The sequence below is a fragment of the Vulpes lagopus genome, chromosome 21 (genome assembly GCF_018345385.1).
Source record: "Vulpes lagopus strain Blue_001 chromosome 21, ASM1834538v1, whole genome shotgun sequence".
In the NCBI taxonomy this organism is placed as follows: Eukaryota; Metazoa; Chordata; class Mammalia; order Carnivora; family Canidae; genus Vulpes; species Vulpes lagopus.
Genome location: NC_054844.1, coordinates 24,275,264 through 24,295,184, shown reverse-complemented (window position 1 = coordinate 24,295,184; position 19,921 = coordinate 24,275,264). Strand labels below are relative to the sequence as shown.

At 41.2% G+C, this 19,921-nt stretch overlaps 1 protein-coding gene and 1 long non-coding RNA gene across 3 annotated transcripts in view; one reads left to right on the top strand and one right to left on the bottom strand.

The window, feature by feature from the left end:
* The window catches only part of LOC121479980, a 29,414-nt gene extending 25,154 nt beyond the window's left edge, over nt 1–4,260 (top strand). For both annotated transcript variants that reach the window (XR_005984867.1, XR_005984869.1), the window contains one exon: nt 2,349–4,260. This is a non-coding gene — a long non-coding RNA (uncharacterized LOC121479980). The remainder of the gene's footprint in view (nt 1–2,348) is intronic.
* The window catches only part of SSPN (sarcospan), a 37,748-nt gene extending 33,042 nt beyond the window's left edge, over nt 1–4,706 (bottom strand). Inside the window, exon 1 of the mRNA XM_041736158.1 lies at nt 4,329–4,706. Coding sequence (XP_041592092.1) covers nt 4,329–4,610 — 282 coding nt within the window. The 5' untranslated portion in view covers nt 4,611–4,706. The remainder of the gene's footprint in view (nt 1–4,328) is intronic.
* Between the last annotated feature and the right edge of the window lie 15,215 nt (nt 4,707–19,921).

Below are 19,921 nucleotides of genomic sequence, written 5' to 3'. Positions count from 1 at the left end.
TCTCCTATAACCATGATCAAATCATGTAGCCAAATCATCATGTCTCACTTAGTCTTTCTACTTATAAATTATGGATGATAATATCTGCTCCTTACTTGCTATATGTCATATATCTCCTTGTGTGTTTTCAGAGTATATTCTGTTTTAAAATAAATAACCACCCAATCTTCCCTTCCATTAAGCCAAGGTTAAAAATAGATTTTAAAGTCTGAATACACCTGCATTTTGAATTCCTTAGAGTAAGTTAACATATGAAAACTGTTATTGAAATTCTTGACAGGGCTCTTAATCATTACAGATTCATATGATGAGTTTTATGAATGACATTAAGGAAAGGAAATACTCTTCCCTTCCTTTTAAGCCCTTTCCTTAAACTTTCTAATGTGATTAATGTGGTATATATATCTCAGGGTTTTTAATCTAGCTGAGTGGGATATGGGAGCAATGGAGAAACTATGAGGAAACCTGAAAACCACAATAAGGCAAATTCCTTCTTTCCATGGGAATGTTCCCTACAAGAGCCAAGAGACTTCCGAATACTACACATCCCCACTGGGGATGAGAGGCAAGAGTTTGCTCTTAAATTGACTTCAGAGTAGAGATGCCAAAGCAAATAAATCACTGTAAATGAAATACTTCAAAAGGTAAATGGGCTTTAAAAATATTTGTGTAGGTTAAATTTTTTAATCGGAAGTATTCATTACTGTCAGATGTGATAAGGGCACATGTCCGTCAGGATCTCTAGAGATCTCCTGGTATACGGTTCACTATTTTTAAGACCAATGCCTAGCACAGCAGACACCTCTAACAAATGTTACTGCATGAAGAAAAATAAGCCAAAGTTCAAACATGTTACATATCACCTAAGCCAAAACAGTATACATTTGAGCAAGAATTCTTGGACTCCTTCGGTCCATACACATTTTTTATCAATAAAAATTCTGGAATGATGAACAAACCTAAATGCCTGTTTGACCCAACTACTCAAACCATTAATAGAATGAAATACAAAGCAGACTTTTATCTCCTAGGATCCCCTATCCCTAACCAAGTTCATCCTCAAAGACCCTGTTTCACTTTGTATTGTCATTGTGGTGTGACTTACAACTAACGACCCTCAAACCATTTACAAAGAATTTTAGGAGGAGAATGGCACTTTTACACGTTACCTAGTCTCTATAGTGGTTCCATTCCATATTTCTTTCCTTTAAAGGAATCTTTTGTAACTGAAATAAAAAGACTTCAGTCATCTGTCTGATGGAGGATGAAGGAAGTTACCTTTATGCATACGCAAGACATACTTGTTTTCCTAAAATTCCATAAGACATAAATCTCTGATCACAGATCATTAAGGACTTCTTCAGTTTATAGCTAGATAGAAGCTCACTGAATACTCATCAGGTCACCCAGACATTGGTCAATGAGAAGCCACCTAGGTGGATTTACCCACCTCCCCAGATTCTGTGAGGAGAATGGTGCTCCCGAAATGCCAACGTAATGGGATAGGAACCTTTGTAAAATGAAATAAGTGCTCTGTGGTAAGAGACAACCAATATATAGAGAAAGAGAAGAGGGAAGCATTAGAGCTGTTGTTGATGGGGTGGGTGCACAGTCTGGGGACCCCTGCTTGAATTCAGCCTAAATTACCGAAGTGGGTTTTGACTTTGCCTCAGCCCCTGGGACTGACCTGTACTGTTTTGGTCTAAGCAGATCTCCTCAACAGGGCAAACGTTTCACTATTCCTCGGAGGATATCCCCCCACCACAATCACTCCATATCCCTGGGGGAAATGGCACTGAGGAGGTCTCTTTCCTCCAAGTTATATGTTGTAAGTCTCCAGAGAGATACAGAAAGTACTGGACTAATCTAATACCGTAAGATTGCTAATAGTACTTTGGCTACAAACAGAGAAAGTTGAGACGGTCAAACTGACATCACCTTCAGAGTCCAACTGGTCTAGGGAATGCATCAAGTCTGAAATAACTATTCCACAAGACTAGAGATAAAATAGAGCAGCCTCGAATTTGAAGAATGATGGTCACTCCCAGTGATTGCATCTCTGCTAATTAATAAAAAAAGCTAGTCAGCTAAGCGCTCACCATTAGCCAGCACTGCTCTACGTATTAGAACACGTATTAATTTATCTAATTCTCACAGCAGCCCCAAGAGGTCGGAATTATTACGGTTCTGATTTCATCAATGAGGAAATGGAAGCCTAGAGAGGTTAAGTAACTTGCCCCAAGTTATTCAGCAAATAATGCCCAACCTGTATGACTCAGTTCCCATCGTGATGTTTATGCTTCTGTCCTTTCTCATCTGGCCTCCCTGTCCCTTCCCTTCACTGAAAGTTTGGAAGAGTGCCTGTGACCGACCACAGACAGCCAGATGAGGACGACGAGCACGGTGTCTGTTGGAGCCTGCAACTCTGGCCCAGCTGGGAGGAGAGGTTTTGTCACCTGGCTCCTAGAGACCCTCCTCACCTGTCTCCACTAACTGCTTTTCTCTCCACAAATTCTCTGTTGAAAGAAAACTTAGGATCACAGGTACCATCAGGGATACGATGCAGTACAAGCAAACTTCCAGTGGATCCTCATTTATAAACTGGAAAACTAGAAAGAACAGAAACCTGGCTGTCCACAATGTTCTTTGTATCACACCCGGGGAGCTTCCAAGGCAATTAGGAGCACGTGATGCTCCCAATAGGAGCTCATGAAATTTCAGAGTTGAATGATTCATATGTTTGTGCCTGAAACATTAAGATGCATTTTTTTCCCATCTAACTCTAACTTGCTTTTTTGGTACTGGACTTTTTAAAGTTGAAATAAAGAATAGAAGACACACTTGCAAGTGATATTCAAAGGAGTTGCATTCCTTCTTTCTTTTCATTCACCAGGTCTTAAAAGGACAGACTTTTCTCCCCTCTGAGTATCTTGACAGTCATTTAGGTGACTAAAATACCTGGTATATCTTAGTGAAAAGCTATTTTTAAAATTACTTGATTTAGAAAACTCCAATCATGATAATTTCATGGGACTTCTTAGTACACAAATTAAAAGTTTTAAATTACTCCGCAAGAATTTGTGAGTTCAAATAATCTTAATTAGAAAATACCTACATCGATGCATATTTATCAGGTGCTTTTAACATCTGTCCCTGATAAAAAATTATTTTGTGGGTAGTTTTATGAGTTACAGTTCCTGCGGTCAGTAATAGCAGGCACGACGCAGTATGAAACCAGGAGCCAGAAGCATCCACTCTAGTGTCACTTGGCTCCACCACTTTTAATCTCTGGGCCTTGAGGATGTCATTTAGCTTCTCTTAGCCTGCTTCCCCCTGTCCAAAGTGGGGGTGACAGTTCCCACCTCCGAGTGTCGTTTCACGAATCAAATCAAGTAAAAAATTGCAAACTGAATGCCCATGAGAGAACTTTCGGTAAGCCTCAAGGCACTGAAACAGAACATTAAAATTACGAGTTAAATGTGGTGGCAGTGTGGCTCGGTGAGGAAAAGGCAGACGCAGACTGGTGCAGGAAGGAATGGACTTGGCTGACCTCCCAACTCTGCCAACTCACGACCCTGGGGGAGCTCGCCCTCAGTTTTCTCATCTGCGAAATGAAAGGATAGTAACTGTCCCATAGGGATGATGCAGGGGCTTAGAAATAATAAATGTAAGGCCTCTAGCAGGACAAGAAACACCAGGTGCTCCATGAATGGCACCCATTTCACAGCAAAGAGTCCATTTAAGGACGCCAAGTATGCTGCGTGTTTGCACACTCACTCCCAACAGCTGACCAGTGTTCTGCTTAGAACAGTACATCCGTTAGCAGAGGCCCAGATACACCCCTGCCAGGGCCAGCCCCTGGGTTTCCCCCATTAGACTCCAGCATAGGAAGGCCGTGCTTGCTGCAATCCCGTTTCCTGCCTTCAAACATTATTCTAGAAAACTTAGTCATGAAATCTCAAAGGTAAAAAAAAGTAAAATAAATCAGCTGAATGCCACCCAGCGTGGCAAACCGCAAGGGCAGGCTCCTCCTGCACGGCCTCACTCCACTGTCTGTTAGTTTTCTAGACACCCGGGTGGGGTTCGGGGGCCAGGGTGAGGACAGAGCCAAAGGGGGTCTGCTGCTGCTGTCCAGAAGGCTCCATGCAGCAGCCCGAGCTCCGGAGCTCCGCGGGGAGCCCCCCCACTCCCCGCCCCCGCCCCGGGCCCCCAGCGCAGCGCCAGTCGGGGCGGCGGGGAGGGCGCATGCAGGGGTTAGTGCGGCCCCACCACGCTGCCGCGCGTCCCCGGCGGGCGAACGCGCCCCGGCCCCCGCGCTCGATGCTTACGATGATCCCAGCCCAGAATGGAGTGTCCCTGACTAGCAGGGAGGGGCTGACGCTCGCCATGAGGAAGCCCACCACGGTCACGGCGATGCCCAGCGCCAGCTGCAGCAGCGCGAGCAGCAGCGGGAAGCGGCAGCCGCAGCACGTCCGGGCCGCCTCCTCCGCGCGCTCCTTGGGGGCCCCCGCGCCGGTCTTCGGCCCCGGGTCGTCGGGCGCGGCGGCGGCGGCGGCGGCGGCGGCCCCCCCCTGCCTGCGCGGCCCGCGGGGCTGCCGGTCCTCGCCCATGGCCGTGCGGGGCTGCTGGCGGCGCGGCGGGACGGGGGCGCGGGCGCGGGCGCGGGGGCGGCGCGGGGCCCGGGCGCGGAGCGCGGAGCGCGGCGCTGGGCGCGCTGGGCCGGCCCCGGGGTTCGGATTACGGAGGCTGAACAAATATGGAAAACACTGGGGCGGCCGCCGGGCCTCGGGAGGCCCCAGGGCGCCGCGGGGGAGGCGCGGGGGAGGCCAGGGGGGCCGCCAACTGCCAACCGCCGGGACGCAGCGCCCGCCCCTGGGCCCAACCCTGAGCGCCTCCAGCACCCCACGCGGGCTGCGCGGGCGTGTCCGTGGGTGTCGGTTTTCCTCGCTCCAAACCCACGAGGTGGTTTTTCCGTTTTTTTTTTTTTTATTTTACTTATTGGGGATCCCCGGGTGGTGGCTCAGCGGTTTGGCGCCTGCCTGCAGCCCAGGGCGCGATCCTGGAGTCCCGGGATCGAGTCCCGCGTCGGGCTCCCTGCATGGAGCCTGCTTCTGCCTCCGCCTGTGTCTCTGCCTCTCTGTCTTTCCTCTCTCTCTCTCTGTGTCTCTCATAAATAAATAAATAAAATCTTTTATTTATGTATGCATGAGAGACACACACACAGAGAGAGAGAGAAGCAGGCTCCACGCAGGGAGCCCGACGCGGGACTCGATCCCGGGTCTCCACGATCACGCCCTGGGCCCAAGCTGGTGCTAAAAACCGCTGAGCCACCCGGGCTGCCCCCAAACCCAGGAGTGTGTGTGTGTGTGTGTGTGTGTGTGTGTGTGTGTGTAGTTTTGTTTTTGTTTTCTGAGAGGTGCAATGCAAGGTGATGAATGTTTAATCCTTTGAGTTTAATTAATAGACCGTTTAATCCAAAATAGGCATCGCGGGTCCCCAAGCTGTGAAGTGATTTCCAGAAGTTAAATTGTTCTTATTTTCCGACAAAGGAATGGGTTCTTCTCTTGCTTTATAAATTCTGTGTGACCCGGCTGACCCAGAAAGGCCCTTTTCCCATTGAGGTATGTGCTCTTGAAAGCACTGTTTATGGAGATGTCAGGCTAATAAACTCTCCCAAAGCGTGTATTTGTTCTTAAAAGTTCTTTCGGTGGTTTACATGGACTTCCCAACCAGTCTTCAGTAATCTCCATATCGGTGCCTAGGGGGCTTGTTATACTCCTCCTAATGGACAATTTAATGCAGTCCCCACTTGAGAGATTTTTAAAGCACCTACAATGCGCTACAACAGAAGGATGTTCAAGATAGATTCAGGCCCAGCCCAAAGTCGGAGAACAAATCAATAAAACCGATTATTCTTATTCCCACATATCTGTACTCAGTAGCACTTAGAGAAAATTTCAGTGAAACCACTAAGAAATGACCCCATCTTTTTGGAGTATTTATATCTACTTAGGTGTGGTCACGGTCACATCCAGAAAGATGTATTAAAAAATAAAGGATGTTGTCCCAATGCTAGGATAGATAAAGCCTACCCCTAGATTGCTCACTATCAGCTATTTTAAAGAAAGCCCAATTCCCCGCTTTGTTTTCTTAGAATTATAAACTAATTGTCATCAACCCTCCCTGTAAACTGCCACATCCCAACAAAGGTGCCTTCAAATGTGTATGTTCTTACTTTACTTTATGAACTTTATTCAGTATTTTTTTACACCTTCCTTCTGGGTCACTGAGAAAAATCTGGTCCTCAGAATAAATGCAGTAGCCCAAAAAGCAGAATTCAAGCCACACAGGCCAGTGTTCCCCCCTAGAAGCAGCAGAAGCAGGGTTCTCCCACAAGAGGAGCTCAGGGGCTGAGGTAAGGTCATCGTCAGTCTCGGGGCCACTATGCCACTAGGATCTTTAGTGAGAACAGACAAAAACAAAAGCTGGTGTCGCACCAAAGTACCTGCCTGACTTGGGCCTGACTGAGAACTGCCCAAATGAAAAAACTGTACATGGTTTTTCTAGGCAAACACAGTGAACATCTTTAGGAAGCTAATTGATCACGCAATTATTTGTGCTTATAAATAATATAGAGACCAATTACTGAGCATCTACTCTATACCAAGTAATGCAAGGTGCTTTACACACTTGATTGTTAGTCCTTACAACCACCTTATAGTTTCCACTTTTAAAGATGAAACAGCTGAGTATCAGAATTGTTAAGTAACCAGATTATTAAGCCACTTACCTAGTTAATTAAGATGGGGGCAAGGGGAAGCCAATGTGAACTCTTGTGGGTTACCTATTTTATTAATTTTACTTCCTATAGGCAAACAAGTGGACTGCGTAAATCATTTGTGACTTTAAATAATTTCAACCTGGAACCTAAGACTGAGTACTTTACAAAAATATGTTGATTTAGCACCATAATATATACAATAGTCAATGAAGAGCATTGTTTCTATTACTCATTTGGAACTAGACACAGGCTCTATTTGCTGACCATACAAATGAAACCAGTAGCGGTGAACAACAACCCAGGTGAACTACAACCCTTCCAGTCTGATTAAAACCACCGACTTCAATTTTCAGCTTCCGGCAAAGGAAGCAGTAACACAGGGAGCCATACACATGCTTGAATTCCCAACTTCTTGGTTGAATCTGTGTTTGTGGGCCTGGTCTATAACCATGAGATGATGGTGATGAGAACGGTATTTTCTCTTAACTAATATGGGAAAGTAGAAGCAAAGAAGAGAGTGAGAAAAGTTGTCAGAAGTTTAGTGACAAAAAATAATCACGGCTAAAATGGAACGGGAGGGTCGTTAAGGATACCACGAGGAAAGCTTTTCCTTTATTTAACATGTCCTTTCCACTGAGAAGAATCAACATTTCCTAAAAAAAAAAAAAAAAAAAAAAAAAAAAAAAAAAAAAAAAAAAGAATCAACATTTCCAGCTCATCAATAGTTTAACAGAAATGAATAGGGTTTTTTTAGTCTTCATAAATTATAATGTCTCTGTTTTATAGGTTAAGCAATAATCTCTTCAGATATTTATACTACCAGGAAGAAAGGCAAAACAGAAACAAAGTGTTTTCAGACACCCTCCTGGCTGCTCTCATAACTCAAAACTAACAGAGATTGAAAATTAGAAATTGAAGGAGAGTAGTTAATATACGAGTTGAGATTATTTGGATCCTCTGTGGAAAATAACAAAATTAAGCTTAGTATCTATCTTTGCTGTGTCCCTATTCCACAGTATTTGCATTTCAGAAGTTCAGAACTGGGAGGATGACAACTCTTTTTATAACCAGTGTCATTAACAAAATGTCCTTAGGAAAACCAACTAGAAATAATCCTTAAACCAATGTATTTCTGAACACACGATCATAGACTTACCGAGAAACAAAAAAGATTTCATAGAAAAATTATTACAGTTCTGAGGTCTATGTCAAGTGCCTTTAATAAGTAATTAAATATATCAAAGAGCTCAGTTAGATTTGATTTAAAGAAGCATCAAATACTCTACAGAGAATAACTTGAAAGCTCGTTTATGATATGCAGCACCCCCGGCTCATACATAAAATGAGTTTACAGGTATTGCTGATACATGCGTGTATGCACGTGTGTCTGTAGGTGTACAAGAAATTTTTAAAACTCTCATTTTTTTTCTATTTTCTTTTTTTTCTATGTCATTAATTTTCAATGTGGCTTTTGGTTCAATTTTGTTTTTTCAAAAGAATTGACCCATTTGTAATTTTTTCATGGCAGTTTGTATTTTCCGGTTAAGTGTCATATGGGAAGTACACTCTTTATGGTCAACAGAGAGCTTATAACTTTTTCATTCTATAGAGTTTATAAAGATAACTATTCATTTCCTAATGCATTCAACCACTTTATATGATGTTACTTAAAATGATGTCATATCTTTCTAGATGTAGTTTTGTCCATGTAATTTTGATGTTTTCACTGCATATGATGAAATAACTAAATTTATTTTTAAGTAAGAATACTGGGTAGAAGAATGGGTAAACAAGTTGTGATATATCCATACAATAGAATACCACTTGCCAATAAGGAGGAATGTGCTATTCTCTGTATGTTAATTATACTTCAATTAAAAGTTTTTTTCAAAAAAGAAGGAATGAACTCTTGATATAAAGCGATGAACTGAATGAATCTCACTAACAGTATGCTGAGAGAAAGCAAACACATAAAATCATACATCTTGCATAATTCCATTTATATACAAATTTTGAAAGGGCAAAAGTAATCTTTGATTATTGAATTTAAGAAGTGACTGTGGAGTTAGCATAAGAAAATTGACTGGAAAGGAGCACAAGGGGACTTTGTGGAACGATAGAAGTCTTCTTTATCTTGGCTTAGGTGGTGATTATGTGAGTGAAAACAACTGTGAAAATTCATTGAACAACACTTAAGATGTGTGCATGTTATTTTATGTAATGATATGTCAATTTTCAAAATGATAAAAAGAACTAATGAGTCACTCTATATCCATCGATAATTAACTATTGAACAAGTTGGGGATTTTTAAAGTTTACTATTGAAGTATAGTTAACATACAATGTTATGTTCAGGTGTTCTGATTTCACAATTCTATACATTAATCAGTGCTCACTACGATTAAGTCACAAGAGTCACCATCTGTCACCATACAAAGTTACTGCAATATTATTGACCATGTTTCCTATAGTGTACTTTTAATCTCTATGACTTATTTATTTATAACTGGAACTTTGTACCACCGAACCCTTGCACCCTTTCCACCCATCCCTCCACCAGTCTCTCTTCTGGCAACCACTGTATTTAAGAGTCTGTTTATTTGTCTGTTCATTTATTTTGTTTCTTAGATTCCAGAAGTAAAATCATATGGTATTTGTCTTTCTCTGATTTATTTCACTTAACAGAATACCCTCTAGATTTATCCGTATTTTTCCAAATGGCAAGATTTCATTCTCTTTTCCATTATAATGGAAAATATATGTCACATCTTCTTCTTTATCCATTCATCTGTCCATGAACACTTGGGTTGCTTCCATATCTTGGCTATTGTAAATAATACTGCAATAAACAGGAGTCCGTATATGTTTTTGAATTTGTTTTTTTTGGTTTTCTTTGGGTACATATCCAGTAGTGGAATTACTGGATTATATGGTATTTCTATCTTTAATTTTTTTGGAAACCATACTGTTTTCTATTGTAGTTGTACCAATTTACATTCCCACCAACAATGCACAAGGATTCCTTTTTCTCCACATCCTTGCCAACACTTATTTCTTATCTTTTTGATAATAGTCACCCTAACAGGTGTGAGGTTTTGATTTGTCTTTCCCTGATGACTAGTGATGTTAGGCATTGTTTCATGGGTCTATTGACCATCTCAGTGTCTTCCTTGGGAAAATTTCTATTCAGATCTTCTGCCCATTTTTAAGTCAGATTTTTTTTTCTTGGTATTGAGTTGTATAAGTTATATATATATATATATATATATATATATATATATATATATATATATATAATATGAGGGTTTTTTTCAACTATCTTATCAAATTCTCCTAATTTTCTCCCGCTTTTCTGGCTCCTCTATATTATCTATTACTACATAATAAATCACTTCAAAACTTAGTGGTTTGAAACAACAATAATTATCTATTATTTCATAGTTTCTGTGGGTCTCATATTCCAATAGGGCACAGCAGGAATAGTTTGTTTCCTCACATTATCTGGGGTCTCAGCTGGAAGCCTTGAAGATGGGGGCCTGGAATCATCTGAAGTTTTGGCTGAAGCAGAGGGCCCTTCTTTCAGAGTAACTTACTCCCCCAGCTAGCAAGTTTGGTCCTCTCCATGTGACCTCTTCACTCATTGGCTCTCCACAGGGCCGTTTGTCCTGACAACACGGTGGCCAGCTTCAACCAGAACAAGAGATTCAGAGATGGAGAGAACAAGGTAAACGCTATCCTTTTCAAGACACAGTCTCAAAAGTCTTAGTAACTTTGTAACTCCGGAGCCACATTCTTTAAGAGAGAGTCACTAATTCCAACCCACTCAAGGGGAGAATTTACATCCTTCTATTGAAAGGAAGAGTATCAAAATATCAAAGAGTATCAAAGACATAGTTTAAAAACCACCACACTCTCCTTCTCAGTTTTCTTCACAGATTCTATTTCCTTTGCCAAACTCCTTGTCTTCTTTCTTCTTACACTACACATTCTGTGGTTTCACTGCAGATTACCAAATCTAAAGAACCCAGACTTCTGTCCTTAGTTCTGTGTCTGCAGATATAAATACCCACTCACATCTCCATTTGAATGTCCCACATGTACCCCAAGCTCACTCCCTCCTTGAACTCCACAGAGAATCAAGTAAGGTAAACATAAAATGTCCATAGACTTTAGTGACAAGATGGCCATTGATTGCTTTTGCCAAGAGCAGTCCCATATAGTAGTTTTAAGATTTCAGTGAGTTTAAGAGTGAGTGGGAAAGGACAAAGGGGAAGAACATGTGTAAAGAAATCTGTGGAAAAGCTTAGCTGTGAAGGAAAGGAAAAAAGAAAAAAGCTGTAACTAAAGGGATACTGCAAAGTTTAGGAAAAGTTTGCCTCATTTTTTTGGAGGGGGATAATTGATCAGATAAGTTCCTTGAGGCAGGAGAATTAGTCAGATGGAAATTCCCTTCATAGGCTGAGAATAGGAGGAAGGAATGTAAGACTGAATAGAATGCAGTTAAATTTGCAGGAGTGGAAAGATGGCAGTTGAGAGACTTCAGATCTCCCGGCCTCTTCTAGGATATGTATGCAGTGAATGTAGTATCAAATGCTTTTCTTCTAAGTGATACAGATTTTAGATATAGAGCCTTCTACTCCCAGATTCTATCTCACAGCATATTCTACCACTGTATCTAGTTATCAATACATTTGCATAAAACCACATCGTTTTCTGAAAATTTTCTCTAAAAGAACAAAAGCATAATTCCTGTGAATTATAAAAATAATAATGTCTGAATTGTGTACATATATTTTTATAGGTTACCAAGTTCTCTCACATAAACCCTATGAAGTCAGAATTTCTTCAGAGTGGTTAAGTGATTTGCTCAAAGCTCTATTTCTCCTTCTTACTCTCAAACCAGTGTTCTTTCAATATATATTTTAGCTGAATGACTTGGATTTTGTTAGATCTATTGATACACAAAAAAATTGTACAAATTTAACATACATCTTGAGTTTAATTAATGCATTAATTAATGCATTAAGAAATTGCATTAGCACATTTATGTTAACATACATGTTTGAATGCATGTGAAAGCATTCTAGTTCACCAATGAACCCTATCCTTTGGGTTTTTATGGAGGCTTCATTACATAGCTGATTAATTCATTGATTATTGGTGACTGATTGAATGAACCTCCAGTCTCTCTCGTCCCTGGAGGTCAGGGGGTAGGGTTGAAACTTCTAACTCTCTAATCCCAGGGTTGGTTCTCCTGGCAACCAGTCCCCATCCTCAGGTACAGTCCCAATATCATCTCATTAACATAAAAAAGACACTTATCACACTCATCACTTAGGAAATTCTGAGGATTTTAGGAGCTCTGTGCCAGAAATGAGGCAGAAATCAAATATATATTTCTTATAAAATCACAGTATCACAAGGATACACAATGCTTTGTACACAGAAATCCCTGCCAAGTCCCAGGGTAGAAAGGACAGAAGCTGTCTAGAGTCCAGATCATAAGCACCCTGAGGGCAGATCCCATGCTTTCCTAATCACCATCAGTTCTGCAGTACTCAGTGCAGTGCATAGAATGTTGTATAGTTTTAGTAAATATTTATAGATCCTACATACTCATGCTGTTTATATATGTTTCCTCTGGGTTCAGATATTTCTGACATAACAAAAATCCTTCAATTTTGGGCCACCCAGGTGTCTCAGCGGTTTAGCACCGCCTTCAGCCCAGGGTGTGATCCTGGGGACCGGGATCGAGTCCCATGTCAGGCTCCCTGCATGGAGCCTGCTTCTCCCTCTGCCTGTGTCTCTGCCTCTCTCTCTCTCTCTCTCTCTCTTTTTATAATACACTTATTTTTTATTGGTGTTCAATTTACCAACATACAGAATAACACCCAGTGCTCATCCCGTCAAGTGCCCCCCTCAGTGCCCGTCACCCTCTCTCTCTCTCTCTCTCTGTGTCTCTCATGAATAAATAAATAAAATCTTAAAAAAAAATAAAATCCTTCAATTTTATATTCTGTTTGCCCATTTTTATTTTTAAGACTTGTCTTTAGGAATCAGTTGGATGAACACTTTGGATGAATTATAATCAGGCTTTCTAAATAAATAATAACATTTAAAACACACAAAGTCATTTTAAATATCCTATGTTTTATAAGCAAACTCTGATTTTTCACTCTGGCCACAAATCTTCCTTAATTAGAATAACTGAGTCATCGTCTGACTTTAAGCCAGGCTGACGTCTCGTATCCTTTTCATAATATGCAGGTTTCCATAGACTTACAACTCCCTGCATTTGGTTCTATATCCAGTCATCACCACCTTCAAAGATAGCTTTGGCCCTAAGACAAATCCATGTCGCCATGTTCTCTCTCTCCTACAGTTCTTCTATGAATTCTCTGATATGCTGCTCTGAATACAAACACTGGACTCAGGCTGCCTGACTTCCAGTCTCAGCTCTAATTCTTACCAGCTGTGTGAGTAGACAAGTTCCTACACCTCTTTAAGCCTTGATTTCCTCTCTGTAAAACGTGAACGTGGCAAGTACTTACCTCGGAAGGTTGCTATTGAAATATAAATACAAGAGTTCATGAAAACATGAGACCATCTCCTGACATGGATAAGTAATCAATAATTATTAGCTGTTACCCTAGCCCTGCTCTATTTTCTTACTCACTTATTCACTTATCTTTCTCTTTGGCAATTCCATCCTCATGGTTTCTCCTCCCATGTTCCCCACAAAAGAGTATAACCTCCCTGTCCTCTTATACTCACTGCCTGATATCTCTCAAGTTTTAGCTACTAAATTAGTGCTGTGTTTCACAATATAATTTTATTTTTCCTTACCACCACCCTCTGTACTCTCACCCAACTCTGTAACTGTGACTTTTCCAGAATGATCCCTAGAGAAAGATGATTCAGCCCACTCTCTCCTGTTGCTTTAGAGCTCCCTCCACTTGAACTCTGACCCCACCCACTGCTTCAGGGTAATGACTGTACAAAAACGCTGTCGGCACCCCAGCCAATCATAAAAAGATTGCCATTTTATTTATACTCTTGTGCTATGCACCTTGTGAAGGTAACATCAAGTTAAGATGGAAATTCACACTTGACTTCCCCAGTTGATTTCAAATTATTTCACAGAAGTTACTAAATTGCTGGCACTTCAAAAACAATGTTTTGATAATCTAATATTAAGCTAGATTAGTTAAATCATGACAGAAAAATGTTTCCATTCTCAAATGTTACATTCCCTAAAAGATCACAGTTAGTATCATGGGTGACACTGTTTTTGATGCCTTAAAATTCCTTTTAATGTTGGAGAAATGACCCCTCACCCATCTCAATATGATCTTGTGGGACTACTGCATGACCACAGGAATGGGCCTTTGGCCCTGCTCTAGCTAGTCATAGTATCCTGGGTTTAAGGGTCAGGTAATGAAGGAGAAGCCAAGGCTTCAATTAGTTAATTATACCTAAAACTTTTGTTGCTCTTTTATTAGCCCAAATCATAAAATTAAGTAGTTATGTTAACAGATACTTGCATGCACTGGTGTTGAGCCAAGAATGCAGGTCAGAATTGCCTACAGTATTTTAAGACATGTTTGTTTTTTTCCTAAGTACCCGATTTAGTTATATTTGGGATGCAGTCTAGGCAGTTAGTATGTTTGGGATGTACCATCATGCTGAATTCTCACTCTAAGAACCTGCCCATGACACAGCCCAGCTAAGCTCAGCACTCTGGCCATCTCCTGAGGCAATTCCTTCCCCAAATCACAACTTGATCATTTTAATTCTTCTCGGTGTCCCTTTCTCCGTAGCAAGCTGCCTATACAACATTCCTTCCTGCATTCATTCAATCAACATTTATCCAGTGCCTAGTATTGCTAAGTAACCCAGTGGGTGCTGATGGTAAAAAGGTAGGCTCCCGCCCTCCAGAAGCCCCCATTCAACTGGAGGGAGACACATCTCAGAAAGTGTGGCTCGCATGAGAAGAGATTTGCGTGTCAAGCACAGCAAGGCACAAAGGACAAAGTGACTCTACTTCAGGGTGTCACAATGGAAGGCACACAGACTGGGTAGTGGGGAAATGTGTGGCATAGCAGAGTGATCATTCATGCCTTGTGGCTATTTATCTATGAAGTGACTCTGGAATGTATCAGGTCGGACCTGCCGGTTCATGAAATCCTGTCACTCAGCCAACAGCTCCTTCCCTATGCCTGATTCTTGGAGACTGTTCTTCCCAGTTTCACTTTTTTGCTCCACTGCCCCAGGGTAGTGAAGGTATAATCAGACCAGGACAAGGTATGGGGGGTGGTGCCTGACTAAACACCCATCTATATTGCTGGCCCTGGGAATACAGCCCTCTCTCAGCTCCCTGGACTACTGAAGAACCAAGGTCTTGCTGGAATTCATGAACCCCATGTCTATCAACCATTTGCAGCTTTCTTCAACATCTATTTTTCACTTAGTCATATTTTTGCCCATAAGCAATCTGCGATAAACATTTGATACATTATGGAAGTGGTCACGAAGAACATTTTTTTCAGTATCACGTATTACTCTAAAATTCATGCATTTTAAGTTTTGCTCCTAAAAGCCTAAACAATGCATATTTTAAACCAAAATAACTTTATCTTCTTGTACATCCTGTTTAGAGAGAGTAGGGGAAGCAACACAAAAGAAGAAAAGGGAGGAAATGTAGAACGTTTATCAAAGTGAGTTGCTGGGGGCTTAATAAGAACGAAACTGGCACCTAGAAAAGAACTCATCAAACTGTTAAAAGCAATTGCTTGGGGGGCAGTGGGACATGGATGATATTTTCCCCTTCTCCCTATGTTTCTGTTGTCTTCAAGTGGCACATTACATTACAATGTAGCCAACCAACCAACAAAAATAATAAATTTTTAAAAACAGCAGAAAACCCCTTAGTTTTCAAAAGAAACTCGCTTCCGTTGTTCCACAGGCTGCATTTCATTTTTGCTCTCTTCCTCTTTATGAGATAAAATACTTCCATTTTATTTACTAATATTTATGATAGTCTTTCCTCGGGCAGCCTGGGTGGCTCAGCGGTTTAGCACCACCTTTGGCCCAGGGCATGATCCTGGAGACCCGGGATCGAGTCCTACATCAGGCTCCCTGCATGGAGCCTGCTTCTCCCTCTGCCTGTGCCTCTCTCTCTCTCTCTCTCTCTCTCTCTCTCTCTCTTCTGTCTCATGAATAAATAAATAAAATCATTTTTAAAAAATTTTTTAAAAATAGCCTTTCCTCTGTGGATGCCCATCTAGAAGAAAAATGAACTATGCCATTAAATGTTCTACATATTGACTACTGATGGTCTTTGGTCAGATCTCCAGCTTCTACTCACTTTCAAAGTCTGAGCTGACCTGTCACTATCCTCCAACATCCAAAAGGAGAGTTCATAGCCCTTGTCACAGGCCAGATGTTCACTCTGTAAATACGAACTTTACCCTATGGAAAGGTCCATCTCAAGCCCACCCTCTCTGTGAAGACTTTCTTCACTGTCCATGCCATTGAACTGTTTCTTTTTTGAACTTCTACAGCACTATGTGTATCATGTAAGTTACTGTTTATATGATCCTACAGTCTGTATTTGCTTTACATGATCACCTTTGCTTATAAAGTATCATTGGTTACCTATTATGTGCTAGGAACTGTGTTAGCACTAAAGGATGAACAGAGTAGAGTATAATAAATAACAGCAATTTATAAATATGCCCAGTGCTATGCAAATCCAGAAAGGGAGTACCCTACTCTCTGCCCATCCAGATTGTTTTTTGCAGGCTATGGAGCAGCAATCTTCCCATGTTCTACCCTACACCTTGACCACCACCCTCAATTCATGAAGTTGTCATGGGCTTGTTAGAATCCAGTGCACCCACTGGCATAGTGGTTGCAAGCAGCACAGGCTTGCTTGTTCCCCCTCTCCTCCTGTTTCCATTCATAAGTGAATATAGCAGGTTGAGTTGGGGGCTGTTTCTTTGGGAAGCTCTTGGCCCCTTGATGCTGTTATTTGATGATAGGTTCCTTTCTTCCAGTTTCTTCTTCTGTGTGGCCATCTAGAGTACAGTACAGTTTGTGATGATGACCAGGAGTTGTGACAAGGCCCAGGATGAATGAACGTTAGCCTCGGCTTCGTGATCCAGCTCAGAATCGCACTGCAACCTACAATGGTGTCTGGGTCCAAAGTCCAGCTAGCAACTTGCCACACTCTCTACACATTCATATCCCTTGGGAAACTCATGAGGAAGGGTGGCTGTGGTTTGGAGTAGATCTAAATATTCTGAGTACCTATTTCATAATACTATCAACACCCTCCCTATTTTCTAACATGGGCCATTTGGGGTAGAGACTGGATCTTAAAAAAATTTTTTATAGTTACCCCAAACTAACAATTAGATATATAATGGATGCTCAATTAAAACAAACAAACAAACAAACAAACAAACACAACTTAGTAAGTGGAGAAATTCTCTCTGGGCGAGATATTCACATATTAATTGAATGTAGTTTCAATTATATGATGCTGCTAAGATAATACTTTCTTTTTTTTAAGTTTTATTTATTTATTTATGATAGAGAGAGAGTGAGAGGCAGAGACACAGGAGGAGGGAGAAGCAGGCTCCACGCAGGGAGCGGGACACGGGACTCGAACCCGGGACTCCAGGATCGCTCCCTGAGCCAAAGGCAGGCGCCAAACCACTGAGCCACCCAGGGATCCCACTTTCAAAAGAAAGTTTTCTTAAAAAAAGGGATAGGTATACTGAGATAAAGGTAACAATTTCTGAAAGAAATCTTTTCAGAGGCTTTATAGATGATCTTGATACATGGCTAGGATTGTAAACCACTGCCTCAAAAAAGAAAGTAAGTAAGAAAAGAAAGAAACAAAGTCACAAAGTTCCACCACCAATTAGTGCATCCAAAATAGCTCTGGTCCTTCACCCTTGTCAATTAAAAAAAGTTAAACATTTACTTAGTAAAGTTATAGTTGCTCAAACATTTGGAACTTTTCTTAGGGAAGTTTCATCAAAGATGATTTAAAATTTTTTTTTTAATTTTTACTTATTTATGATAGTCACAGAGAGATAGAGAGAGGCAGAGACACAGGCAGGGAGCCCGACGTGGGATTCGATCCCGGGTCTCCAGGATCGCGCCCTGGGCCAAAGGCAGGCGCCAAACCGCTGCGCCACCCAGGGATCCCTCATCAAAGATGATTTAAAACCCAATCAAGGTAATTATCTGTATTACTTAATCATTGTGTAAACCTAGCCTGTTATTTTTATTTTGTTAAAGATTGATTATCAACTTAGGACAAATCTAGAATCAGAGGTAATCAACTCGTCCTCCACTCCTGTATTGAGCTTTCCATAGTGAATGTTCAATAAGCTCCTCTTGAGGGCAGCCCGGGTGGCTCAGCGGTTTGGTGTTGCCTTCAGCCCAGGGTGTGATCCTGGAGACTCCGGATCGAGTCCCACATCAGGCTCCCTACATGGAGCCTGCATCTCCCTCTGCCTGTGTCTCTGCCTCTCTCTCTCTCTCTCTCTCTCTCTCTCTCTCTCTCTCTGTGTGTGTCTTTCATGAATAAATAAGTAAAATCTTTAAAAACAAACAAAAAAGCCTCCTCTTGAATGAATGAGTGAGTGAATGAATGATTCCATTTTCTCATTTTTATAAATGAGGTTCAGATTAGTGTGTCACCTGCCTATGGTCTCACTAAGCACTGATGGCCATGTTGGTCCTAAAACCAGGTTAACTCCCTCTTCATAAGCAGCTCCTCCCATCTTGCCATGTGCTTCATTCACCTCCAAACAACTGTCTGTTGGGGAATGCTATTAGCTGCCATAGAGAGTATTAAAAATAATGGACCATACAGGGTTTAAAAACAATTCCAAAAAAAAAAAAACAAAAACAAAAAACAAAAATACTTCTTGCAACAGGAACACTATGTGAGAGGAGAACCTACCAAAGTGACTGTTTTGAAAGGGACACTCTGATTTCTGCCTGTAAGTTCTGGTTTCTTAAAGCTCAGTTTTTGATTTTGTCTTTCTAAATTGCACGATGTTACCATCTACTCACAGGTGTTCCAATGAGAGGCATTTATGTGCCAGGGTTAGTTTGCTTTGTATTGTCCTTCAGGCCATTGTCTCCCTGGACATGCTTGGCTCTGATCATCCAACAAAGCAAAAAAAAAAAAAAAAAAACCCAACAACAACAACAAAAACAAATCAAATAAAACAAAAACTAAACTTTGATCTAATTGGCGTCTCTGTTGTCACAATCATGCATGTTTAGATAAGACTGCCAGATTACCTCCCTAACTGCCTTTTGTAAACCATCCTGTATAACGAAGAGAAATTGTGGTTTTAGAACATATTCTTACCACATCTCCTTTTCAAGGCACCACTGAGAAAACAATTATCACAGTGAGACAGAGTAAGGGAGCTACCATTGTGACTGATCTCCTTTCAATTGTCAGAACGTCAGAGTAGGACTTTGGTCCTAAATCATAATTTTGTTTTACAACGTAATTTATGCTGCTACCTTGTCTTCAAATAGAAGATAACACAGCATTCATCCAGGTAGACAAAGAAGTGGGTAAAATGAAAGTTTCCCCAACTCTCTTGAGAACAGTTTCTTTGGGTAAAAGAAAAAGAAAGGAGTACTAAGCACTCAGTAAAAAGATTTTCACAGAGATCACAGTTTTTTACTGATATGACCAAAGCGATAAAGAAAATAGATCCCCTTTAAATAAAAGTACAACTTGTGTGAGATCCTGTACAGTGTAAGAAATCATTCTGCTTTCCATGAAGCCTGTTCCTTGTCCTCTAACAATACGGTGTCTTCCCCAGAGCACAGCCAAGCTGGCAAGTGCCATCAGGGGTTCATCTCAGTGGACTGGTGGACAGTAGGGCTTGTTCCCCATCCCATCCCCCGAGCTATAAATTCTGCTACAGAGCTCCCACTTTTATTCTTACCTTCAGTATGCTCTATTCCTGCAAACAGCACTTGATATACATGTTTTCACTTGGAGCTCAATTCAGCTGTTGCTGAGTCCCATCCCATGCATGGGCTGCTGTATGATCATGAGATGCTCTATGATGCTTGAGAAGATGCATAGTC